The sequence below is a fragment of the Malaclemys terrapin genome, chromosome 11 (genome assembly GCF_027887155.1).
Source record: "Malaclemys terrapin pileata isolate rMalTer1 chromosome 11, rMalTer1.hap1, whole genome shotgun sequence".
NCBI lineage: Eukaryota > Metazoa > Chordata > Testudines > Emydidae > Malaclemys > Malaclemys terrapin.
Genome location: NC_071515.1, coordinates 42,951,038 through 42,973,813, shown reverse-complemented (window position 1 = coordinate 42,973,813; position 22,776 = coordinate 42,951,038). Strand labels below are relative to the sequence as shown.

At 42.2% G+C, this 22,776-nt stretch overlaps 2 protein-coding genes across 2 annotated transcripts in view; both read left to right on the top strand.

Moving 5' to 3' along the window:
- CERS6 (ceramide synthase 6) overlaps positions 1–17,431 on the top strand; it is a 229,234-nt gene extending 211,803 nt beyond the window's left edge. The window contains exons 9-10 of the mRNA XM_054043615.1: positions 6,956–7,112; positions 12,385–17,431. Of these exons, the coding sequence (XP_053899590.1) occupies positions 6,956–7,112; positions 12,385–12,546 (319 nt within the window). The 3' untranslated portion in view covers positions 12,547–17,431. The remainder of the gene's footprint in view (positions 1–6,955; positions 7,113–12,384) is intronic.
- Positions 17,432–19,260: 1,829 nt separating this feature from the next.
- The window catches only part of NOSTRIN (nitric oxide synthase trafficking), a 30,110-nt gene continuing 26,594 nt past the window's right edge, over positions 19,261–22,776 (top strand). The window contains 1 exon segment of the mRNA XM_054043652.1: positions 19,261–19,362. Coding sequence (XP_053899627.1) covers positions 19,261–19,362 — 102 coding nt within the window.

Here is a 22,776-nt window from a genome sequence, read left to right as displayed (position 1 = left end):
GGCTGAGCAGATCTCTGTGCTCTAGGCTTATAACTGATCTAGGGCCCCTGGCCTTCATGGCTCTGGTTCATTCACAGAATTGGCTTTGCCTTCACTTTTGTGGGAGCTCTTTGTCACTGGTAGAATTCTGAACTAATACACAAGGGAGGGTTGGAAAAGGACAGCAGTGATGAAGGAAGAGAAAGGAAAACTGTAACTGTTGACCTAAATGGCTGATGATACATCTCGGCTACAGATACACACATAGCCCAAACAAGGATGAGCCTGGCAGAGTCTGGATTGATTTGAAAAGGGCCTTGAATAATTGTAAAGCGTGTTTTTTTTTAATGTATTATCTGCACAGGTCTCCCTCTTAGCTAGACAGATTAAGTGGCTTCTCTGGTAGCATCACCAACATCATTTGGTATGGTGAAAGTTGCAGACGTCAATGGAAATAGCCAGTTGGAGGCAGCTGGCCCTGCGCTGGTAGAATAGGCAGTGCCTGCTCTGTGTTTCAGGAGTTTGCACAAACCTGAGAGTGAGATGAAAAGAAAAATAAAGGACAGAAGTCATCTCAGAGAACATCATTATACTGTATTGGGGCTATCTTCCTGATTACAGATGTCACCACTGGAGTCAAGTATCAGGGGGCAGCCGTGTTAGTCTGGATCTGTAAAAGCACCAAAGAGTCCTGTGGCACCTTATAGACTAACAGACGTATTGGAGCATGAGCTTTCGTGGGTGAATACCCATGCATCCAATGAAGTGGGTATTCACCCACGAAAGCTCATGCTCCAATACATCTGTTAGTCTATAAGGTGCCACAGGACTCTTTACCACTGGAGTTGGTACACAAATAGCTGTCCAGGAGATAGAATGTGTCAGACCCGCTCCAGCATTATGTTCCTTGTATTGGTCCAGGCCTTGGAGCTCATTGACCAGAGAAGTAGAGACCATGAACAGGGCTGACAAGCAAATCCAGGACCCCATTGCAATGCCATTGGGTACTCCATCTCTCTCCTTCCCCTCAGGCCTTCACTGTTTCATTGATGCTCTGAGAGTAACTGGACCATCCAACTACTCCTGTCAGCTTATGCTAGATCTTTGTCACTCTGTTCTCATTTCCCATGCTCTGACTACTGGCATAAGATCCACTTCCATGCACTGAAAAGGAATAGAAAATCTGGGAGACAGAAAAGGAAAGGGAAACCAGCTGGTCCTTCCACTCAGCAAGAACCAAAGAGTGTCCCTCCAGAGCAGTGATGTGAAAGGAACAGCAGGTGGCTGAGCAGCCAGTCAGAAAAGAGAAGAACTGGCAAGACAGGCCTTTAAGTACTAGCTCTGTTAGGCTGAAATATTTAGCAGAGCTGCTGGTTGAGGCCCCTTGGCAGGTCAGTGGTATAGACCCAGGCTTCTTGGGTCTAATGGTTAATTTTGTCCTGGGGAGGAGCCCTTCACTTCATACTCCCTTCAGGAGAAGTTTGGCAACTCATCTTAACTGAGCCTGGTCAGAAGTTCTATTCACCCTAACACATGTGCGAAGTTATCGTATAACTGAGGTCTGAATCATTACAAATAGATAGAGAACCCAGTTGAAATTGTGAGAGCTGAGATATAGGTCACATTCAACTCTAATCATGGTAAAAAGACAGGGTGATCCCCTGCAGAAACTGGTCCCTTACCTGGAAGATAGGTCATAATCATTGTCAGCTGAGGGGGACTTACCATCCCTTGTCCCCTCACACACGTACACATCTCATTCTCTCCCCACCTTCCTATGATGGTCCAGCTGAAAATTTCACACCCCTTCAAGCTTCTGACTCAGGAAGGCAATTTCAGGCTCAGAGCACAGCTGGATAATTAAGTTTAACAGATTTAATATATTTTTTTTTTGAAAGTGCAGAACAGAGTCTGCTGGCCAAGAGAAGAGTGTTTAATAGCAGTAATTCTGTCCGGTGTTCAGTGCGTTCTAGTGTGCACAACAGGGGATAGAGGTAGTAATAGTGCTGTGCCCAATGTTCTAACTTAATTGGAATAGTGGGGAGTTGGGGTTAAGCAGATATCTCTCTGGTGCAAACATGCTGTTCTGGAGTGCCATGTATTACATATATTGTGCGTGTGTTGGGAGCAGAGATTGTTGTCAATAATGCTAAAGTGCGTTGAATCATTACACTATTGACTAACTAAATTTGAATGCTCCATGGAAGCTATAGAGATTAGAAAAGACTAAGAATCTCTCTCTCGACATCCTTCTAGCTGGTAAAGAGAGAGACCACTGCCTTAATTGTGAGTCTAGATTGGACAGGGCTGAGGAGTATTTTTCCCTCCCATAACATTATTTTTTTCCACCTTACTGTTCTTCCTTTCTTCCAAGTGCTTTACTAACGAATGAATGTTAGTTTACCAGCCCTGTGAGGCAGGTAAAAGTCATATTATACCCATTTTAATGAGCAAACTGAGGCAAAGGAGTACTGAATGTCAGTTTTCCCTCTAATTTTTCCCACTCATGTGCAGAATGAATTTTGTTATGTGCACCAGTATGGAGCTGATGTGTGACACATCACCTTCATATTGATGCACATAACAAAATTCATGTGGTGGGGATGGGGCTGAGGGGTTCGGAGTGTGGGAGGGGCTCAGGTGTGGGGCATTTGGAGTACAGGGATGTGAGGGCTATGGTTGGGGGTGCGGGCTCTGGGGTGGGGCAGGGGATGAGGGGCTCAGGGATGGGGCAGAGGGTTGGGGTGTGGGCTCTGGGGCAGGGCCGGGGATATGGGGCAGAGGGTTGGGGTGTGGGGGGGGTGAAGGCTCCAGAGTGGGGCCAGGGATGAGAGGCTCAGGGTTGGGGCAGAGGGTTGGGGTGCAGGAGGGTGCTCTGGGGCTACGGTGGGGAGAAAGAACTCCCCCCAGCTCTCTCTCCCCATGCAGAACATGGGCTGGTCGGGAGAGGTGCCTTTCCCTGCCCTTCCAGCTCTGGGGCTGGGACCGTGGGATAGGCGCCCCTCCCCCAGCCATGGCACATCCAGGGCTGGGTTGGAGACCGGGGAGGGCCACCCCTCCCCCAGCCGCAGCAGGTCCGGAGCTGAGTTGGGGCCGGAGGAGCGGTGCCCCTCGCCCGGCTGCAGCAGGTCTCGGCTGGGCAGGTTCGCTGAGCGCCTGCGCAGCGCTAAATAGACTGCTGTGCGGCCACGCAGCTTACAGGGAACTTTGCTGAGTGTCCTAAAATCACACAGCAAGTTACTTGAATAGCCAAACATAGAACCCAGGAGTCCCAACTTCCAGTTCTCTGCTCAAATTGACTAGCCTCAGGCACTAGAGCAAGGAATCTCTCCAGCTCTCTTTGTTTGGAAGTGGAGGAGTAAATAGAAATGTTTTTAAGGCGAAAAATCCAGGAAAGGACAAAACAATTGTTGCTGAAAGATAACTGACATAATCATTGAACACACTTGTAATAAATAAGGTTTAAGTTACAATTACATTTGCTTTTATACCTGGCTATCGATATGCTAGGGGTGGGTGTGGTATTGCAGGATGTCTCACTCCTGTGAAGTGTTAAAGCAAAAGCAGGACAACTATACTGAAATGGCAGACGGGCCATACACAGGGGCGTGCTGGCTCCTTTGCTCTCCCCTATCTCAGCGTAACTGCTGGCTGCCCCATTTTGGCAACATGTGCCTTTCTTTCGCTAGGTGAATTTGGGGAGAAGTGACTGGCCAGGAAGAGGGTAGACGTGAGGAGCAGCCCTTCAGTGCAGCAGTCTCCCCTAGAAACACGGTATATTGTATGCTGGGAAACACCATAGAAGCTAGTGCTACTCACAGTAACTTTCATTTCAGTTCTGCCTCCTTTGGCTGAGAAGCAGGAGCAAGTTGCCTAGGGCCAAATTTTCAGAAGTGGTCTCTGATTTTGTTGTGCCTAAGTTTTTATGTGACCAGCTTGAGACATCTTGGGCCTAATTTTCACAAGTGCAGAGCACCAGCAGTTCTAACCAGATCACCTCGGGAAATCAAGCTCAAGGTGTCAGGTAAGGCAGACAAAAAAATGGTGGCTTCCACAATCAATGGACACTTGCGAAAATTTGAGAGTTAAGCACCTAGGTGCATTTAAAAATCCCACTAGGTGCCTAGCTGCAGTTTTAGGCACCTAAATACTTCAAAAAATCTGGCCCTTAGGCCCTTTTGTAAATTTTACCCAGAACCAACTTAGTTGTGCGATTGCCACCACAGGCTTTCTGTTTTAGTCTAGTGTATATGGTTAATATGTTTCAAATGAGTCTTTAGAAGAATGGAAGTTGGAAGGGAGGTTTGGGGAGTTTAGTGGCCTTGCCCTGCCCTGAAAATCTAAATATAGAACCAGCTCCCTTCATATTCACTCTTACCTAACCAGCTGATCCCTATTTACACAGCCTTCCAAAATGGGATATTCTTTCTTTTGGGCATAAACCAATTTTTTACCTATCTGATATTTCTGTGGTCTTCTATGTTCAGATTCTATTTCTGTTTTTCATTATGTACTTGAATTGCTTAACAATTATCCTTAAAGGCCCAGCTGTCCCTCCCATGCCAACCACATTGTGTCATGTCACTGTCCTTGAATTGCATTTTGAGTAGTCAGTGCAATAATCTTTGTGCAAACCGTATCAGACACTTATTGGAAAGTTCTAGTTTGTTCCTCAATCTGTCAAACATGAGCAGATCTGAGAGGGTTCTGATCTGCTGATGGATGCTTATTTCCCATCTCTGATATCCAGCAGGTAACATTTGTGCGGTGATATTGCTTTAGGCCTCAGACATGCTCTACATGGCCTCTCTATCTTCTTAAGATTTCAGACTTTGTTAGAATGGGCCATATTCATCCCTGGTGCAGCATAACCTACTCCTTACTGTTCTGGAATGGGCAGGTTTTTAGACATCAAAAAGGAGATTCAACGTAATGAGAGTAACTTTACATGCAAGAGCTGCTTATTTTAAAAGTTGAGTTTCATATTGTAATTAGAACTAAAATAACTACTAATGAAATAAACAAAGCTGACTAAAGCTATGTTTTGATATGCATGGAGAGTGTCACCTTGGATTATGAAGTGGGACATTACTGTGCCATTTAGCGCTACCGTTGACAGAACAAATTGCACAAAGCTGAGACTATAAATCTTAGCTAGTAACAGCAATCATGTGCCAAATATCTAGCCTTAACTGCAGACTCTTTCATTTTCTAATGTTTATGCCATAAACAGAAAGAATTGTAAAAGTAAGACTGTATAATGAAGCAATGAAACTTCCCTCTCTCACAAAAAACATTGTAAAATTTATGAGGCAGATTCAATTTAGCATAAGGGACCAGGAATAAAAAAGGACCAATGTTAAATAGAATCAAAACAACAGCTTTAAGATTAATCTGCTTAAGCTAGTTTATTAGAAATCATCTACTAATTTTAACCGAAACAGTTTTATCCTAATTAAATCATAAATACTTGTTGCATTTGGATATTTCCCATTAATAGTGATGGAGTTATACACAAGTGTTTTTGGAGAAAATAGTGACCAAGTCAGTCATTAGGTAAAAAGAATTCTTGAAGTGTACAAGATATGTCAACGTTCACAGTCTGGTGATTCAGTCCAAGAAAATGAGATCTGAACTATTCTAAAGCCCTATAGGACATTAGCTAGATTTCTATGTTCTAAACACAGCATAACAAGAGCAGATTGAAAGCTGCGCATTTGTTAGCTTGATTAAATGTGCCATCTGCTGGCTATGTAGTGATAATTAAAATTTTAAAATATTAAATGCAATGAACTTTCCAATACTTTAGATATGAGCAAGAGGGGTATAGAGTAGAAGGTATGTAAGAAACCCTCATGATCTTCTTCATTTTTTAATTGACTCCTGAAAGTATCAAGCATTCCTAGATAGCCGTATGTTGCCATAAGTACTGCTGTTTCTTCTACCTACATCCTATTATTGCCCAATCTCCTGTTAGTTTTGGTTGTTGCCTCACTCTTCACTATGACCCAGATTGTATCAAGCACTATTTTAGTTTTCAAGTGTTGAATGGGTTAATTCCTATTACACTCTGAGTCCTATCATAGGCATGCTATTGCCTTATATACCACAATTGCTGAAGTCTCATGTTACTTGAATTGTCCCATAGTACAGGTTCAGATCAACAAACCATCACTGGAGGCTTTGCTCATGTCAAGACTGGGAATTTACAGTAAAAACATTAACAGAGCTGTAAATAGTATTGACAAATGCTCTAATAATGTATTTACTGCCATATGGTTTAATGTTCTTTGTTATAAGAAGTATCTGATAGCAAGTATTGGTTACTATTTATAATATATCTTTTTCCTCCAAATCAGACAAATCCCTTTCAGAGAGGGGAAAAACTCATTATACCGGTAAAATGGGTGGAGTATTGGTGTCATTATGTTGTACTCAAGTACAGTCTGATTTTAAGGTCCCTCCTTCTTAGAAGAATTAGGTTACCTGGAAGTGAGAGGTGTCCCTCTTGCTTAAGTGCTTCATTGTTAGCCTATGATGGACGTGATGGAAAGTGTATATTCTGCATGAGGTGGAGAATAATCTGAAGAATGAGAATCTGTCATTCCTCTGGGATTGTCCAGGATAAAGAGGTATTAGAGAGAACCCATGTCTGGTTACTCACCAGTTCTGAAAAGGAAGGGTGGCGGGGAAGTGTAGAACCTTTGCTTTGTATATGTGGTGTTCGCTGATTGAAATTAAATAGTGAAGGTGATGTTATGCAGTCATTTACCTCTGGAGACACAGAGCCACAAATGATGCTTTATCACTCCTCTTCCAGTGCTATTCAGTCTCTCATTATAAATCTGAGAATTGAATATATGTGTGGATATCATCTAATCAAATATTTGTCATCTTAATTAGAAAAAGGGCTCCTTTTTAGATTACTGTTGACTCGAACAAAATGTAAGTATTTTTGTCTCCCTCTCTCTTTTAGGATATTAAACACAATGCTGTTTGAATTGTATGAAGCTCTGGGCAATTTTCCTGCCCTGTGGTTCTTTAACACATTGCTCATAGTACTTCAAGTCCTGCACTGTTTTTGGTCTTATCTAATCATAAAAGCAGCTTATAAAGCTATCTCCAGAGGCAAGGTAAGATGACACAAACACTGTCTGATGTTTTGCGGTAAACATTTTGTTTGTAATGTTTTTAAAATTAGTAAATAGCGCTTAGTAATTGTCCAGTGATTTGTTCTTTATCTGACCCAAAACACAAACTTGAGGACAGATGCTGTATTGTGATATGCTTTTCCTTCCTTTAATGGAAAGCTTACTAGCTTTGTACCTTGATAACAAATGTACTAGATGTGTGAACTACAAATACATGCATTTTTAAGACTAGGATTATGTTGTTGTTAATGCTTCCTTTTTTAAAAATAGGTGTGTCAAATCCCACTACACATATAGGAGTTGTGTAAATAGCACTTGTTTGCATTCTGCCAGTTCTGTTTTACTTCCTTTCTTAGAATATTTGGTGAAAAATATCTGCCTCCCAACTGAGAAGAATAATAAAATAAACTGAAACCTGTCATGCTGCCTCTTTGGTAATTGGCAGAGATGTGGGTCTGAACTCTTTACAGTCTTAAGCTTCAGGGGCCTTTTGACTGAATAGAGGGCCGTATTTCCAGGAGCCAAAGGGCCAGACCTCTTTGTACAAAATTAACACATGGTTGCCACTTCTATTTAAAAACAGGGGTGTGGTTCACAGCGTCTACAAGTCCAAGCATATAGTATGTCCAGACTATTCAGATCAAGATGCTGAACCATCCAGTCTGTGGACGCAGACTAACAAGGGGCAAAGCACTTAAGCATGTGCTTAACTTTAAGCATGTGAATAGTCCCATTGAAGTGAATGGGACTGTTCATGTGCTTAACTGCTTTACAAGATTGTGGCCAAAGTGCTCAGCTCCTTTTTGGATTGAGCCCACCTGATATCAGCTGCCCCATCTGTATTAAAGATGTGTGCTGCCATGGTCTGTGATTTTGTTTGAGGGCCACAGTTGGGACACCTCTGCTTTAGCAACTCTAACCCTCAGTGATCCTGATTTCACACCAGCATTACTGTGACTTTCTTACTCTACTTGTTTATCCTTTTCCGTGTGCTGTCCTGGAAGGCTGGAAAGTGGAACCCTTTGCATGTAAGTTTCTCTGATTCTGCTGTGCAAAAGACGCATGCATACAAATCTATGTTTTGCTATTCCCTGTGTCCTTCCTCCCTGTTTCTTCTGATTGTTACACCTGCTTCTTGCTTGGGCTGTGTTTAGAGGCAGGGACTGTTTTTAACTTTGTGTTTGTGCAGTGTCCAGTGCTTACTGTGTGCCAAGGCTTGCCAGGACTGAGCCCCGGCATCTCTAGGCTTGTCACATCCGTTGTGAAAGGAAAAAAATTGTGTGAGCCCCAGCACTTAATTGCTTGAGCCCCGGCACCTCTTTCATTACAAATTAAGCACTGGCAGTGCCTAACCCCGAAGGACTCCAGTCCTGGTGGAGGTGTCTAGCTATTGTAATACAAATAAACATAACAGACTGTAGAACAGCCTAACCCTCTGCTCTGGCACAATTCAGGTTGTGTATTTCAGTGCATGTCAGCTACCTAAAGAATTGAATTTAAATTTAAATTAATTCCATCAAAGAAAACTGTTAAGACATTGTTAAGGCTGCAGAGTTAAGCATTGAGAAATAAGGAAATGACAAGGTTAAGGATGTCAAGTATCAGAGGGGTAGCCGTATTGGTCTGTATCCACAAAAACAACGAGGAGTCGGGTGGCACCTTAAAGACTAACAGATTTGTTTGGCCATAAGATTTCGTGGGTAAAAAACTCACTTCTTCAGATGCATGGAGTGACAATTACAGATGCATTATGCCTGCATCTGTAATTTTGAAGAAGTGGGTTTTTTACCACGAAAGCTTATGCCCAAATAAATCTGTTAGACTTTAAGGTGCCACCGGATTCCTCATTGTTTTTAAGGTTAAGGATGCACCTGCAACCTTAACTCTGCTCTCAACACTGCAATGTTAACTTACATGATCACATACTGTTCTGTTTCTCAGATAATACAATACAATAAAATATACAGTGTGGTAACATAGCATTTTTTTCTTATTCTTGCAAATTGGGTCATTGTTATAATGGTCTAGTATTTTTTTTTATTGAGTTGGACTACTGGGACACTTATTGGGGTTACGCGAGGTGTCTGGGGTGAATCACTATCACCTGCTTACAGTGGGAGGGAGTCTTGTTCCTGCCCACAAGGAGAAACTCTCTCCAGCCACCAGCTAGCTGCTGGCAACACAAGCTGTTCCAGGCTATACAAGCACTTCTCTTTCCCTCTGCAAGCTAGCACTTTACACACCCCACTCTGTTACTCTGGAGTACCAAGTTCCCTATTTTCTGGACCCCCTCAATCACACCGATCCACTGCTTCCATTCAGTTCACCCCCACTTCAGCAGTTTCACCTCAGTTCAACACTCTTCTTAGCACGAGGCACTCAGATGTATCTATAGTAAAACCAAATTAAAGTTTATTTGCGCGAGCATGAGATAAAGATTCAAAATACAGGCACGTAAAAGGATTTGGAAACATCAGGCTACAGGTAAAAGGAAAACATAAGACACAAACTATAGTTACTGTAGTTATAGTTATTAAGTTACTTTCCTGTCTGATAAGGTATTTCACACCCAAATGAGTGCTATAAAACTCTTGTACAGTCTAGAAAGCTGGGATCTACCGTTCATGAGACAACCCCTGTTGGCAGAGTCACTCCTCTATAATCCTCCCTGTCCTCTTGTTTCTTCTCTTACACAGTCACAGACTATTGTCCTTCAACCCACGGCTCCCATGTTCAGAGATTTTTTATTGGGGTTCTTTTGTCTTTGAAAATGCTGAAGACTGCATCTGGCCTAGACTGTAAACACAAACTGGGTCAGTCCACGGATGTCCCTCGTTCTCATGTTGAGTAGGTCAGGTCTCAGGTGATAGGTTTCACTCCCAACAGAGTTGGAACACAGTATTCTACATGTTAGATAGCTCTAAAAATGTACAAACATCTCACAATAACTGTGACGATCAGCTAGTTCTTAGCTTTCGGCAGAGACTATCCATGACTCCCCCTTTGGTGAAATATTGAGAAAATGGTTTGGGGTAATATACTTGTCTGTGTCACAACTACTTATACAACAAGCTCTCTTTTTCAGTGAGGTCTGTATGTTAATAATTTAGTCAGCAGCCATATAATATTCAATTTATTTTCAACCAGCAGTAATCTTCATCAGGTGCATTTGAGCTAATGAGGTAATCAACTACACCGCTACCTCAATATAACGCGACCCGATATAACACGAATTTGTATATAACGCGGTAAAGCAGTGCTCTGGGGGGGCGGGGCTGCGCACTCTGATGGATCAAAGTAAGTTCAATATAACGCGGTTTCACCTATAATGCGGTAAGATGTTTTGGCTCCCGAGGACAGCATTATATTGAGGTAGAGGTGTATGACTGTAGTTTACCAGCTAATTTAGGAAGTCAGCATATGCCATCTTATCTTCATTTTTTACTCTGTGTTATACCTAATCTGTAGAATCATAAAATCAGAACGGGAAGGGACCTCGAGAGGTCATCTAGTCCAGTCACCTGCAGTTTGTTTTATAAAAATGGTGTGCCGTGTAGTTGTCATATAAATGACCACCCGGATTCTGTTTATTTGACATACACTGAGTAGTAGACAGTACAACAAGGTGCTACACCTGTATCTAAAGTTATAAAAACAAAATCCCTGCTTATTATACATATTGCATTTTTTTGAATATATAATATCTGATCACATAATTTAACAATTGGAAGCACAGTTTAGAATAGTGTTTTGGATTACTGGGCTTCACTATAGTTACTCTGGTTTTACACCAGCTGAGGATCTAGCCCTAAATTTTCATACATTCATAGAATTAAAAGCCAGAAAGGACCATCAGATTATCTAGTCTGACCTGTGTAACCTGTTAACAGGTCACTCCACCTTGAATGGTCCCTTATAATATGTGCTACTTACTTATGCTAAACAATCTGTTCCACCTTGCTGTGATGCTTGGAGTACCTTTCCCAGACCTGAGGAAGAGCTCTTTGTGGGTCGAAAGCTTCTCTCTCTCACCAATAGAAGTTGGTCCAATAAAATATATTACCTCACCCACCTTGTCTGTGTATAACACAGGCTATTAAATTTCACCCACTAACCTCAGTACTGAGCGCATAACTTGTGTTTGACTAAAGTGTAATTCAAAGTGCATCATTTTATTTCAAGAGCTTTAACATAAAAGTCGCATTATATGGAAGAGTCCATTGTAATATTTAATTCAGGAGTATAAAATCAAAATTCTGATTTGAGCAGAAGTCTAATTTCAAGGGCTTCATATCTGCAGCATTATAAGATACTGGCATTAGGGACTGTACTTATTAGCAGGTACTTTGGAACTCCCAAGTGTGCCTTATGCTCTATTCTCTGTTGGCCAATTAACAAACGTGGTCTGAAAGGAGTCATGTCAGTCATCCTTAATTGTGAGGATGGTGGTTGCCGTTGGAGCCTTCAAGGCAGTTGGGCTATTAAGAGGGAACAGAGGGAGAGATACTCTGGGCTTCTTCAGGAATGTAGAAGGATCCCTGTAAAAACTGAAACAAGTAGAGTTAAATTTCTTACCCAAGAGCACTTTAAACATTTCAGAGAAATCACTTCATCAGCTGTTTTTTGCCCCCCACCAATTCACACAAATGTATCACACTGAAGAAAGCTAGTGCCTGTGTTTCTAATCTGGTGTTACAGCATGGATGCCTTCTTAATACAAGTATTATAATAATATGTATATTAATAGAACCAAACATGGAAGGAAAAACTTTAAAGTTGCACATCACTGTTGGTCTGCAGGCCTCTTCCCATTAGTGCCTTATGCCTAATGCACCTTCACTGATTTCCCCGCTCATTGCTTGCGGCCCATGCTGGCACTGCATTCTTCACCACCATGGTAAACACACGAGTGCCCTGAAACAGGGCAGTGAGGGCAATTCTAGCATTCTTTACTCTCTGCCTCTTTTTGGCTTTGCTGCATTACACCTTACACTATATGACCAAGGTCATACATTTGAGGAATGCAGTCAAGGAAGAGAAGAGGAACCAATTACTTTTGTGCAGCGATCAGTGCTTGAAGGGTGCCTAGGAAGGTAATTGCACAAAAGAATGTCAGGGGTGAGGCGCCTTTTAAAGTTCAGATTGAAGAGTCTCTTCAGGCCCTAATTTCTCTGATTCTGGCGTGAACTAGTGCATGCTTCATCATGCTGTCGTGCAATAGCCTATAACATGCTCCTTCTCACATGTTCTTCAGGTAGCAAAGGATGACCGAAGTGATGTTGAATCCAGTTCGGATGAGGATGATTCAGTACCTCGTTCAAATAATCCACACAACACTACCACCACAAATGGGACCAGTGGTGCCAACGGGACAAATGGATATCTTACTGGTAGCACTTGTTCAGAGGACCATTAATCCTTGAGCTAACTCATGAAACATGAACAAAGTGAACTCTTTACTACTAGAAGTAAATAATAAGTTGTGAATGCAGTTTCTTCATATATCTCAGCATCAGAAAAAAAATTAGAAGTATCAAAGCATACTGATAGTGCACTGCCATATTTCCTGTTGTGAACGAAGAGACACACCATTCTGTATATGTAGGCATGCTGTACATGTATGTAATTGACACAATGGGAGCAGTATTTTTATTTGTACTGTCTTAGAATATTATTTATTTTGAATATGTTTGGGGACTTACGGACAAAAGGGAATGTCCTTACTCTTTTGCTCTTTAGAATCACACTAGTGGAGACCGACACGCTAAGATCTCTTCGGTCCATTCCTGTTGCCCAGTCTTCTATAAGTAGTAGTCTGCTTGATTTGTCACTTACAGTAAGCTATAACATGGCTTTACAGATTCTAGCTGAGCTCCAGAGAGTTTTGCTATCTTTGTGTTTTAAAGTGCTAGTTTTGAAATCACCTCTGAAATCACAGTGGCCATTTCCCCAATGTAAAGTTTTAAAAGGATGGATTAATATTTTAAATAGTGTCTAATGTGGTCAATTAGCAATTCAGACAAATCTGTGGTTATTGTAGGGTATTACTTTAGCATTGTTTTAAACTCAATTGGTGGTTAATTGCATTAGAATAGACTTGATTACTTGTTCAAATACACAAGATACCTTTATGTCAACAGCAATGATAAACTCGTACTTGAAGTTTAGCTCTGCTTTGCAAGTTTTAACTCTACAGACTTCCGTTTCTTGCATAAATTTCATGCTGAGAGATGATCCAGTGTCAGAAGAGAGATGTTTGCTGATGTCCACTGTTGTGAATCCAGAATTCATTCCTGAATTTGAGGATTTGTTCCTTTGAGCTGGAAAGGATGAGAGCAGTGGCACAATGACAGAACAGCAGCTGAACATTCATTGCTTCAACGGACAGGATTCAGTGGAGATCTTGTTCTTATCATTCCAGATTTTTTGTCATACAGAAGTGGGGAGATGGCGGAATGTTCTGCACTACCAGACCCAGAGAAGTTTATTCATAGCAAACTTTTAGGGCGCTTCAGTATTTTTTATTGGACCTAGAAATAAAGCTGGGAATAACTGTAAAATAATTTTGCTCTACTATTCAATCTGAGATGTATGAGTAGGCGCAAACTGTGCTCCCAAAGGAGTCCGTGTGAGGAGAAATAGACTATTCCTTTTTTGATGTGATCATCAGTTTGTGGAAAATCCTTGGATGAAGTATTGCAAAGAGGACCTCTTTTTAGTCTTCTGTGCTCTCAACGGCAGTGCCAGCAGTAGGAGTGTTTCTGGGGAGCAGTCTCTATGCATCCTGCTTTTCAACCGTGTTGTGTATGTGTGCACGGAAGCAATGTGCATATAGACCAAAGAAATTTGGAAAGAGGTAGGAAGGAGTAAACTAGAAAATCATCTGTTGCATTACCAGGGCTGAGAGCGCAATCTTCAGCAGGAGCACTGTGAGCCAGAAAATAGTTTTGTTTCCTCACACTATGCAAGTATCAAAATGCAGATGATTTCTCAGGCCGTAGAGTATTATTATTAGTGGCTTTATTCCATATGAATGGCACTGAAAAAAGCTACAAGACCATTTATTTCTTTTGAAAGATGGATATTTATCCCATCTCTTTACCCAGTTAGTGTTTTGTGCTGGTTTTTGAAAGTCTCTGGAATCATCATTAAGCACAAAGGCCCTTTGTACTAGCCAAAAATGTGCGGACAGTAAAGGCAAGACATCAAGAGTAAAAATGGCCCTTCCACTTCAGGGAGGATAAATGCAAGAATAATGGCAGAGAGTAAGAGATGGAAGGAAAGGCAAATGCACTACTAGTCTGTATAGAAAATACCCTGAGATCTGAAATGGTACGCTGATGTTGGGGTTATAGAAAGAGAGATTTTATGGTGACACTATATTAATGGGATGTAATGAATTAAAAATTATAATCTCTGAAAGACCAACTGCCAAGACTATCATTAAGAATAAAGGCTTAAACATTGCTGTTCAGTGGAGTAGATGGCTGGCTCTGTTGGACTATGTACCTTATGCAAAGAAAGGTGTAAGAAGTAGAATGTCTCAGAAAAGTTTGGGAATTCTTGAAACTCCAAAGTTCTAGAATGCTGGTAAATTTTTCATTTTATCTAAGGATGCAGTCTTGTTTTAAAATAGCAATATGCATATGACACCAGCACCACGTCAGTATCTGGGACCGAGATTAATTAGAGGTTCTACCTCCCCTCCTGTATAGTCATGCAAGAGTCATCACAATCTGGCCTTTACGTCAGGTGTATCCCTCTCATTTCATTATCAACCCTCTCCGGCTGTCCTAGACATTCCGAGTCCTATTAGTAGCATGAAATGGTACTCTAATTAAGATGTATCTGCATGAGGAAGATGTGATATTGAAAGTGGGTAGTTGGAAAAATAGGGATGGGGATCAGAATGTATCAAGAGCTTTGCTAACCATCACGGAACCATTGCTAAACATTCAATCCACAGTATTTGAGGGAACTGGGAAATTCATTGAATTTCTCCCATCCTTATCAGACAGGACCAAAAAGTTTTGTTGAACATGCTTTATGCAGTATTGTTCTGGGTCATTACGTCAATTGACAGGAGTCAAAACAGTTCTGACTCAGCCTTGTGCAGAAGAACAATGTTTCACTCCATGAAGAAAGTGGCATACATTCAAAATATTTTGAATTTGAACCTGTGTTTATGTTCTTGCATTGAGAGAGATTGTAATGGGGATGGAACACTTTTGATGACTGTTGTATATTTTTTGGGTAATGATGTATTTCACAAAACTTGTAAAGAGATTTGACCTGTAAATGGTTCACACAGCTCTGTATAATTGCGAAGGATTGGAAGGTTGTGTACATCAGTACATGTCACAGCATCATTATCCAGTTCCTATAGAAACAAGAATTTGTATTCCAACTATGTATTAGTATTTTCAAGCTCTTCGCCTCCTAATGAACCATTTATCATTTTTCCCTCACTTCAACTTCTATACTCCCTTTTTGTTAAGAGACCCTGAGGTTGGAATAGGTAAGTAGAAAAATGAAAAAGCAACATATAGACTTTATTAGCAAATAGTAAGAATTTGTCTTCTGTTTCTAATTATCCCTGACACATAGTAAACTAAGATTCAGTTCTTGTTGCATTTACTCTTTTTTAGCATTGACATGCAATATACAAAAAGGAAAGCACATGGTTTTAATCAAAAGCTGAGAGTCCTTGAATATGCTAAAGATCTCGTCAATCAAAGAAATAGGGGTGGAATTTAGATTCATCTGAGTCTTGACCAAGGTTATGTTGTGTCAGTTCTAAAATACCAAAAAGTGACTCATGCTGTTTCCTTGTTGCCATTTTGTAGATATTTCTATGGATTATTCCATTTAATGTTTCCAACAGAGGTAGACTGGGGCACAACTTCCCTCTATATGCATCCAGATGTGCATACTTCAACCTGGCATCAAATCTTTGTGAACATTCAGCATAGTCATTAATGCCAAAACCCCTTTTCAGAGAACCAGCCATGTGCACAAAAAGCTTCACGTACTTTCAAGTGGTTCTTGTGTTAAATCTGAGTCCATCAGTGGTGACAGAAAGTCACTATTTGGCTATGAACACAACACTATTTTAAAAAAAAAATTGCTCTGCAACCAAATGCCATTGATAATCAACATAAGTGTCTCTGGCTAGATACTACGCATAGGCTACACAGAATTTTCTAGTTAGAAATCCAATGCCTGTATTATTCATCTCACTTAACTGCACATCATTATTCCAACCTCCTGTAATTCTTAATTAAAGACAGGATGCCATTGGTTTTCTACTGTTGATACTTTGATATTTTTTTAAAAAATCCTGTTTGCTAAAGTTCATTCTTTGTATATTTCCAGTTAGCTACTACTTGTGAGATTTGTGAGAGAGGATCTGTTGAACACTTTGTACCCTTCATTGTAACATAGACCAGAATAGGCCCAACCTCACAGTGTACTGTAAATTACAGTTGCCTTGAAACCCCAAAGCAAAATCAGTTTGTATTATTTATATGCTTTGAGTGCTTTTGGTTTAGAAATGGGACCTAATGGGAATTTTACAAAGACAGCTTTTTTTTTTTTTTTTTTTTTTAAACAATGGTGGAAGTTTGGAAAAGTTGACATACATATATAGCCTTTACATTGTAAGGGTTTCTGATTGTAGTTGCAATGAAAACACAGTGTTTGAGTGTGTCTGTACTGAATTCTCCATTTTTGAAATAGCTTTCAGTTCTAATAATGGAGGAAACAGTGTATATATTATGGTGTGACATTTTGGAACCCCATTAAGCGTAGAGCTTTAATGATCAGACATGTCAAACTGTAAACCAAAGTGATCTGTAATGTTCTGTAGACCTCTACTGGTCTAAAATGATCTATGGAACAAAAACACACAAATTCTGGGTCCCATAGAGCTTTGAGCCCCTTTAGCTGGGTCCGTGAATTATAAGGCTTTATTTTCATACACATTAGTGATGTTATATGTGCTTTTTATCTGCAGAGCCAGGGTGGGACAGATGACACAATTTCACCTGTGTTTTCATGGCAGTTCTGTACTTCAGCAACTCTCTCAGAAATACAATGACATGTTAGAATTCCACTGTCCGAAGTACAGCTCTATATTCAGTAGTTAGAATTCTTTTATGCATAGATATTGTGCAAAACTTTGGGAGTTACTTTGTGTTTTATTGTTTTTTGGTTTTATTTTTAATATGGAACCAATCAATATTGTGAATTATTTTAATTTGGAGACAATTTCATAATAAACATAAGCATTAGGAATGTAATGTCAATTTCCTTCTCTGTTCTATTAAATGAAAACTTAGTATTTCCAGTGTCCGTGACACCATTTCCTAGCTCATGGGTTGTTACCCACAGTACACACTCCAACACTTTTTTCAGCGGTCCCATATGTGCTTTTAGTTCTGAATATCCGTGGGAAGTTGTCTATGGTATTTTATGGAATTCAGTAGATGAGAAAAAAGTCCCCCTGGAATGGCCTCCAACTTGAGGCGCTTTGAAGGGAGTGTCCCAGCCCCTTCCCAATCTCAGCCACTCTGCTGCCTCCACCCTGTGCCGGGGAGGGACAGGGAGAGGCATGGCCAGCAACCCATTCACTTGCACGAGCAGAGCCAGAGTGTGGCTGCCGCGCTGGGCTGCAGGAGGGTCTTGTGCCTTCCCAGGGAGGCTGTGCCCTGGCCAGGGCCAGCTCTACCATTTTTGCCTCCCCAAGCTAAAAAAAAAAAAAAAAAATTGCTCAGACTGCTGCCCGAACTGCCGGAGCAAAAAAAAAGCCACCCGGACAGAATGGACAGAATGCCGCCCCTTAGCATATGCCGCCCCAGGCACGTGCTTCCTCCACTGGTGCCTGGAGCCGGCCCTGACCCTGACCCTGCCCCCGTTGCCCTGGGGCTGCTCCGCCTGTGGAGAGGGGGGCTAGGGGTGGGCAGTGCTAATTTGAGGAGCTGCTGTGGGGAGGAACAGGGCCAGTTCTGCAGCTGGGGGGCAGAGGCATGGGAGTGCTGGGGAAGGTGGGGCAGGGAGAACTGGGCTGCGGAGGTTGGGGGTAGGGGCAGGCGGGGAGCAGTGAGTGAGGCAGGGGAGATCTGGGGGGCTGGGGCAGGTTGGGAACGGGCAGAGAAGGGGACAAGGGGAAAAGAAGGTTTTAGGGTTTGGGCAATGGGGTCAGAGGTTATGGAACCAGCAGTGCTGGCATTGGTGGTGGGGAGGTTGGTATATTTTACAGAACACATGAAGGTCAGCTGTAAGCAGGGCGCTGAAGATGCTGTGCCTAGAGGTGCATAATGTGTAAATCCAGCCCTGGGAACGGCTGAGTCCTGCCAAGTACATGCCCACCAGATTCAGGTGTGTTTGTACTCTGCACAGCTCAGCCTGCCGATGCTGCAGCTACGTGCGCTATCACAGCTGCAGGGCTATGTGTGCTAGCTCAATGAGAACTAGCGCAAGTACATGTACGGGACCTGGGGAATCCCTACCCCAGCTCGTAGTGTAGACATAGCCTTCAAGTACACTAGCATATCATTTTTTTTAAAAAAATGCATAATTTAAGTCCTTGCTTGTCTAGGAGTTTCACTAAGAGGTTTAATTCTGCAGGAGTTTGTCCCATGTAGTGTGTCTGACATCTAGCACTGTCCATGGCCTATATGCCCCCTCCACTTACACAGCATGGTGGGAAGCCAGCAGTGTGCATGGCAAATGGCTGGAGATAATGTGGAGGGGACCTGAGGTTCCCCAGTATACTGCCCCTGAGCCCACAGAATTCCCTTTGCACACAGAATGCAATGTTTAGTATCAGAGGGGTGGCCGTGTTAGTCTGGATCTGTAAAAAGCGACAAAGAGTCCTGTGGCACCTTATAGACTAACAGACGTATTGGAGCATAAGCTTTCGTGGGTGAATACCCACGTCGTCAGATGCAATGTTGTCACTCAGCTGGATCTTGGTGCAGCTGCTGGGAGAGGAACAGAAGATTCATGCTTCTTTAGGACAAGGGCTAAAACCCTGTGGCAAACAACCATAGACATGGCTACTTGTCAGACCAGCGGTAGCGCTACACTATGGCTTGACTTCAGGTGGAGGGAATCAAAATGTGCAGCCATGCTGGGGAAGCCAATTGCTGCTGTCTCAGTAGCAAGCCATGCCACTATAAGTGGAAGCCCTGGAATCTGCATGGAGGGATTTGGTGAGGTATCCACCATGGTAAGGGCAAGGATTGCCCATCAAGCCTTATCCTATGCTGAGCGTTCTGGCTTCCTCCCTGCTCCCTCTGTGCAGCAGCCATTAAGCAATGCATTTATAGCACCAAAACTTAGCAGTTTTTGCAGGTAGGGTAAGTCGACCTCATCAGTGGTTTCTGTGAGGAAGGAGACCTTCTGGGTCTGTGTGTAGGGAAGGTCTAGAATGGGTTTTGATAATAAAGCCATTGCTTTTTCCCTTCAGTTTTTATTAAACTTAACCACAATGTTTATAGTCTTACATAAATTGGTGTAATTCGTGACAAGTAATGCAAATAGGATTGCTCTTGCATACACACATTCATACATGCCAAAACTAATAACCTCACCCTGGCCTTTAACAAAAGGTATATTGTCCATTTCTGTTTTTTCATTTTAACAAGGTGAGCACATTAAACCTTGAATGGTGTAAGACGGGAGCGCACAAATATTTCTGTAAGTGACAAATATGAAGCTAGAATGCAATTTGGGCTAATTTAGATGTGCAAAATCTCACCAATTATTATGCTTCCCTCTGGAACTTAAAATCTTAGATCACAGCTGTGTGAAAAATGCATTGTTAATTAGTTGCCCATTAGTCTTCATATTCTAAAGCTTATTCAAATTTAGGTTAATTTACTTTATGCAAATCTAATTATTTGACTTCCATTTATATTCTCCATTAACACCTGGAGCCTTAAGATTGATCCCTGTGAAACTTGGCTATAAGCTCATCGTATATTAAGGGCTAGAATTTGCCTGACTGTTGCACAGATGAGCAGCCCACCTCCCACTGTGTGCCTCCTTCCTGAGGCTCCAGACCAAGTACTGTCTCTGCTTTGGAAGCACCAGAATTGCTCCCTAGGGTGAAGCCACTGCAATGGGGGCAGGGCCAGGGATCACAAAACATGGGACAGCATGTGTAGTCCCTGTACCTCTTGGAGCTGTGGGCAGATTGTGTCTCCTGCACTCAGGGCCGGCTCCAGGGTTTTGGCTGCCCCAAGCAGCCCAAAAAAAAAAAAAAAAAGCCGTGATCGTGATCTGCAGCGGCAATTCAGCGGGAGGTCCTTCGCTCCCTCTCCGGAGCGGCCGCCCCAAGCACCTGCTTAACAAGCTGGTGCCTGGAGCCGGCCCTGCCTGCACTGTCTCCCTTGCTGACTGCTAGTGACAATCTAGCGCTAAAAGAAGAGCATATCGACACTGAGGCTGGTTTGAAGCGAGAGGTGACATAAATGCCTAGAGTCAGCCCGGAAAGAGAAGCACAAGATTATCTCTGACAGACAGGAGATCACATTTGTGAAGTTCACAGGTGATGCTAAAGTAGGAGGGGTTGCAAATCACGGGTGAGACAAGGGACATAATACTTAAGAGACCTAGAAAGATCAGGTACGTGGGCAAAATAACAAGCTGTGAATCAGCTTTGAGAAATGCGAGCTAATGCACCCTGGGAGAAAGGAACCCCACACAGAGATTCAGTGGGAGGAAGAAATTGAAAAGCAGGAATGATGAAAGAGTCTCAAGGATAATAAGAAAAACAAATCAGGCCTGAGTCTGCAATGCAAGATGGTGGCAAAAATATGCCAGTGAAATTTTGAGCAGCTGTGAAGAGGCACATCATGAAGCTCTGTACACTATGGTGTGATGGCTACTGTAGTGCCACTCTCACTTCTGAGTACCTCATTAACAGAAGGATATTGACAAACTAAAAGGAATTCCAAGAACAGCGACCAAAATGATAAGTGGGACTGACTAATGAAGCAATATTAAAAAGCTAAGGCTCCAAACATTTTGCACACAAATGGCCTGCCCGGAGCCCCATGTTACTCAGTGTGGTGCCATGTGAGTACAGCAGTCCGCACACAGGAAGTCAAAGCCTCAGTATAGACCTTGTCTAAGCTGCAGCTAAGAAACACCTGAGAGTCTGAATTAGTCTGTGAATACTACTCATTCTAACAGCCAGGATGGAGCGGAATTATTGAATGTGGTACAAGGAGCCGTAGCTGGGAGTAAAGGAAATTACATGAGGGGAAAACGTAAGCTGAATAGCAGAAAAAACATCTTGACAGTGAGCAATGTTAGACTCTGAAATGCTCCATCACATGATGTGGTGGAAGGGAAAAAGCTATAGGGAAAAAATCCTGCCCTGACAGAGTCTAAATGGCTCAGGTGCTTCTTCCTGCTGCTTCTATAATTCTGTGATGCAATGAAATGCTACAACGATTAACTACATGATGGAAAGACCATTGCTAAATTCATGATTTGAATTTATTAGTGTGATGGTAAAGTTACAATTACCGCTTCTTATCCTCCAAGCACTTTAGAAGAATGTTACTTAATCCTCTCAGGAAGAGCCGCAGTCTTCTCTGAGAGGGCTGAACACTGATTCTGCAGGGGTGTCAGTGAGTACGTACGGGGCAAGGCGATGGAGAGCGGTGAGACCTTAACACACTACCTCAGACTAATACAATCAATGGGCCACAAAACTTCAGACAACGATAGAATAAAGCCCACAGGCCTCGATTCACTGAGAAGATCTGGCTGCTTTGTGCCACTCTGCTCAGGCAAAGCTGCCGTAAACCGGGCTTAACTCGCTGGTGGAGATGGGTTTGTACTGTTGGAATAGTACAAGACAGCCAGAGGTTATCAGTAAAACTGGCCCTGTGCCTGTGAGGAGAGCAAGGGAAGGCTTTGCAGAAGAAGAGGCAGAGCTGGGAACTGGAGCAACAGACAGCTGTTATTGATTGCTAGAACTAGTATCAACTAACAGGGGAAGCAAAGCACACTGCATCTGATTTACCACTCTGTTACTTCAGGTTTATGCCTATGTATCACCATTAAAATCATTACTGTGAAACTGAAATAGTGCTTTGGTGAATGAGACCCATTCTGTAGTTTAATTAGAAAAGCAAGGGGACAACAATTCAGCTTGATTTTTACCTCATTTATTAAGAAAAACATCAGCTCGGTTCTTCGCAGATACTTTTCCCCATCTGCATCTCTTTCTGCTTTGGATCTTGTTACATTACCAGGAAATACAGGGAGTCTCTTCCCCAGGTATCTTTATTGTATTTGGTTGGCAATATGTAATCCATTGGCATTATATAATCCACCTTTGAAACCCAGGAAACACCCAGTTTTTATAGCAGGCTCCAGGGAGCTGGGCTCAAGTGTGAAAAAGCAAAGGCAAAACCATTCTAATATGATGACCCCGCTGAGAGGCTGTACGGTGAGTAATCTTGTGGTGGGTATTTTATATGTCAATGGAGTATGGAGTCTTACTTCCTAATGTTTGCATCTGCGTCATCAGAAACTCACTATCATTAAATGTTTCTGTCATGTGGGAGATTGGTTTCATTGAAAAGTAACATATGTACCAAATAATAACAAAAGAGTGTGTGCA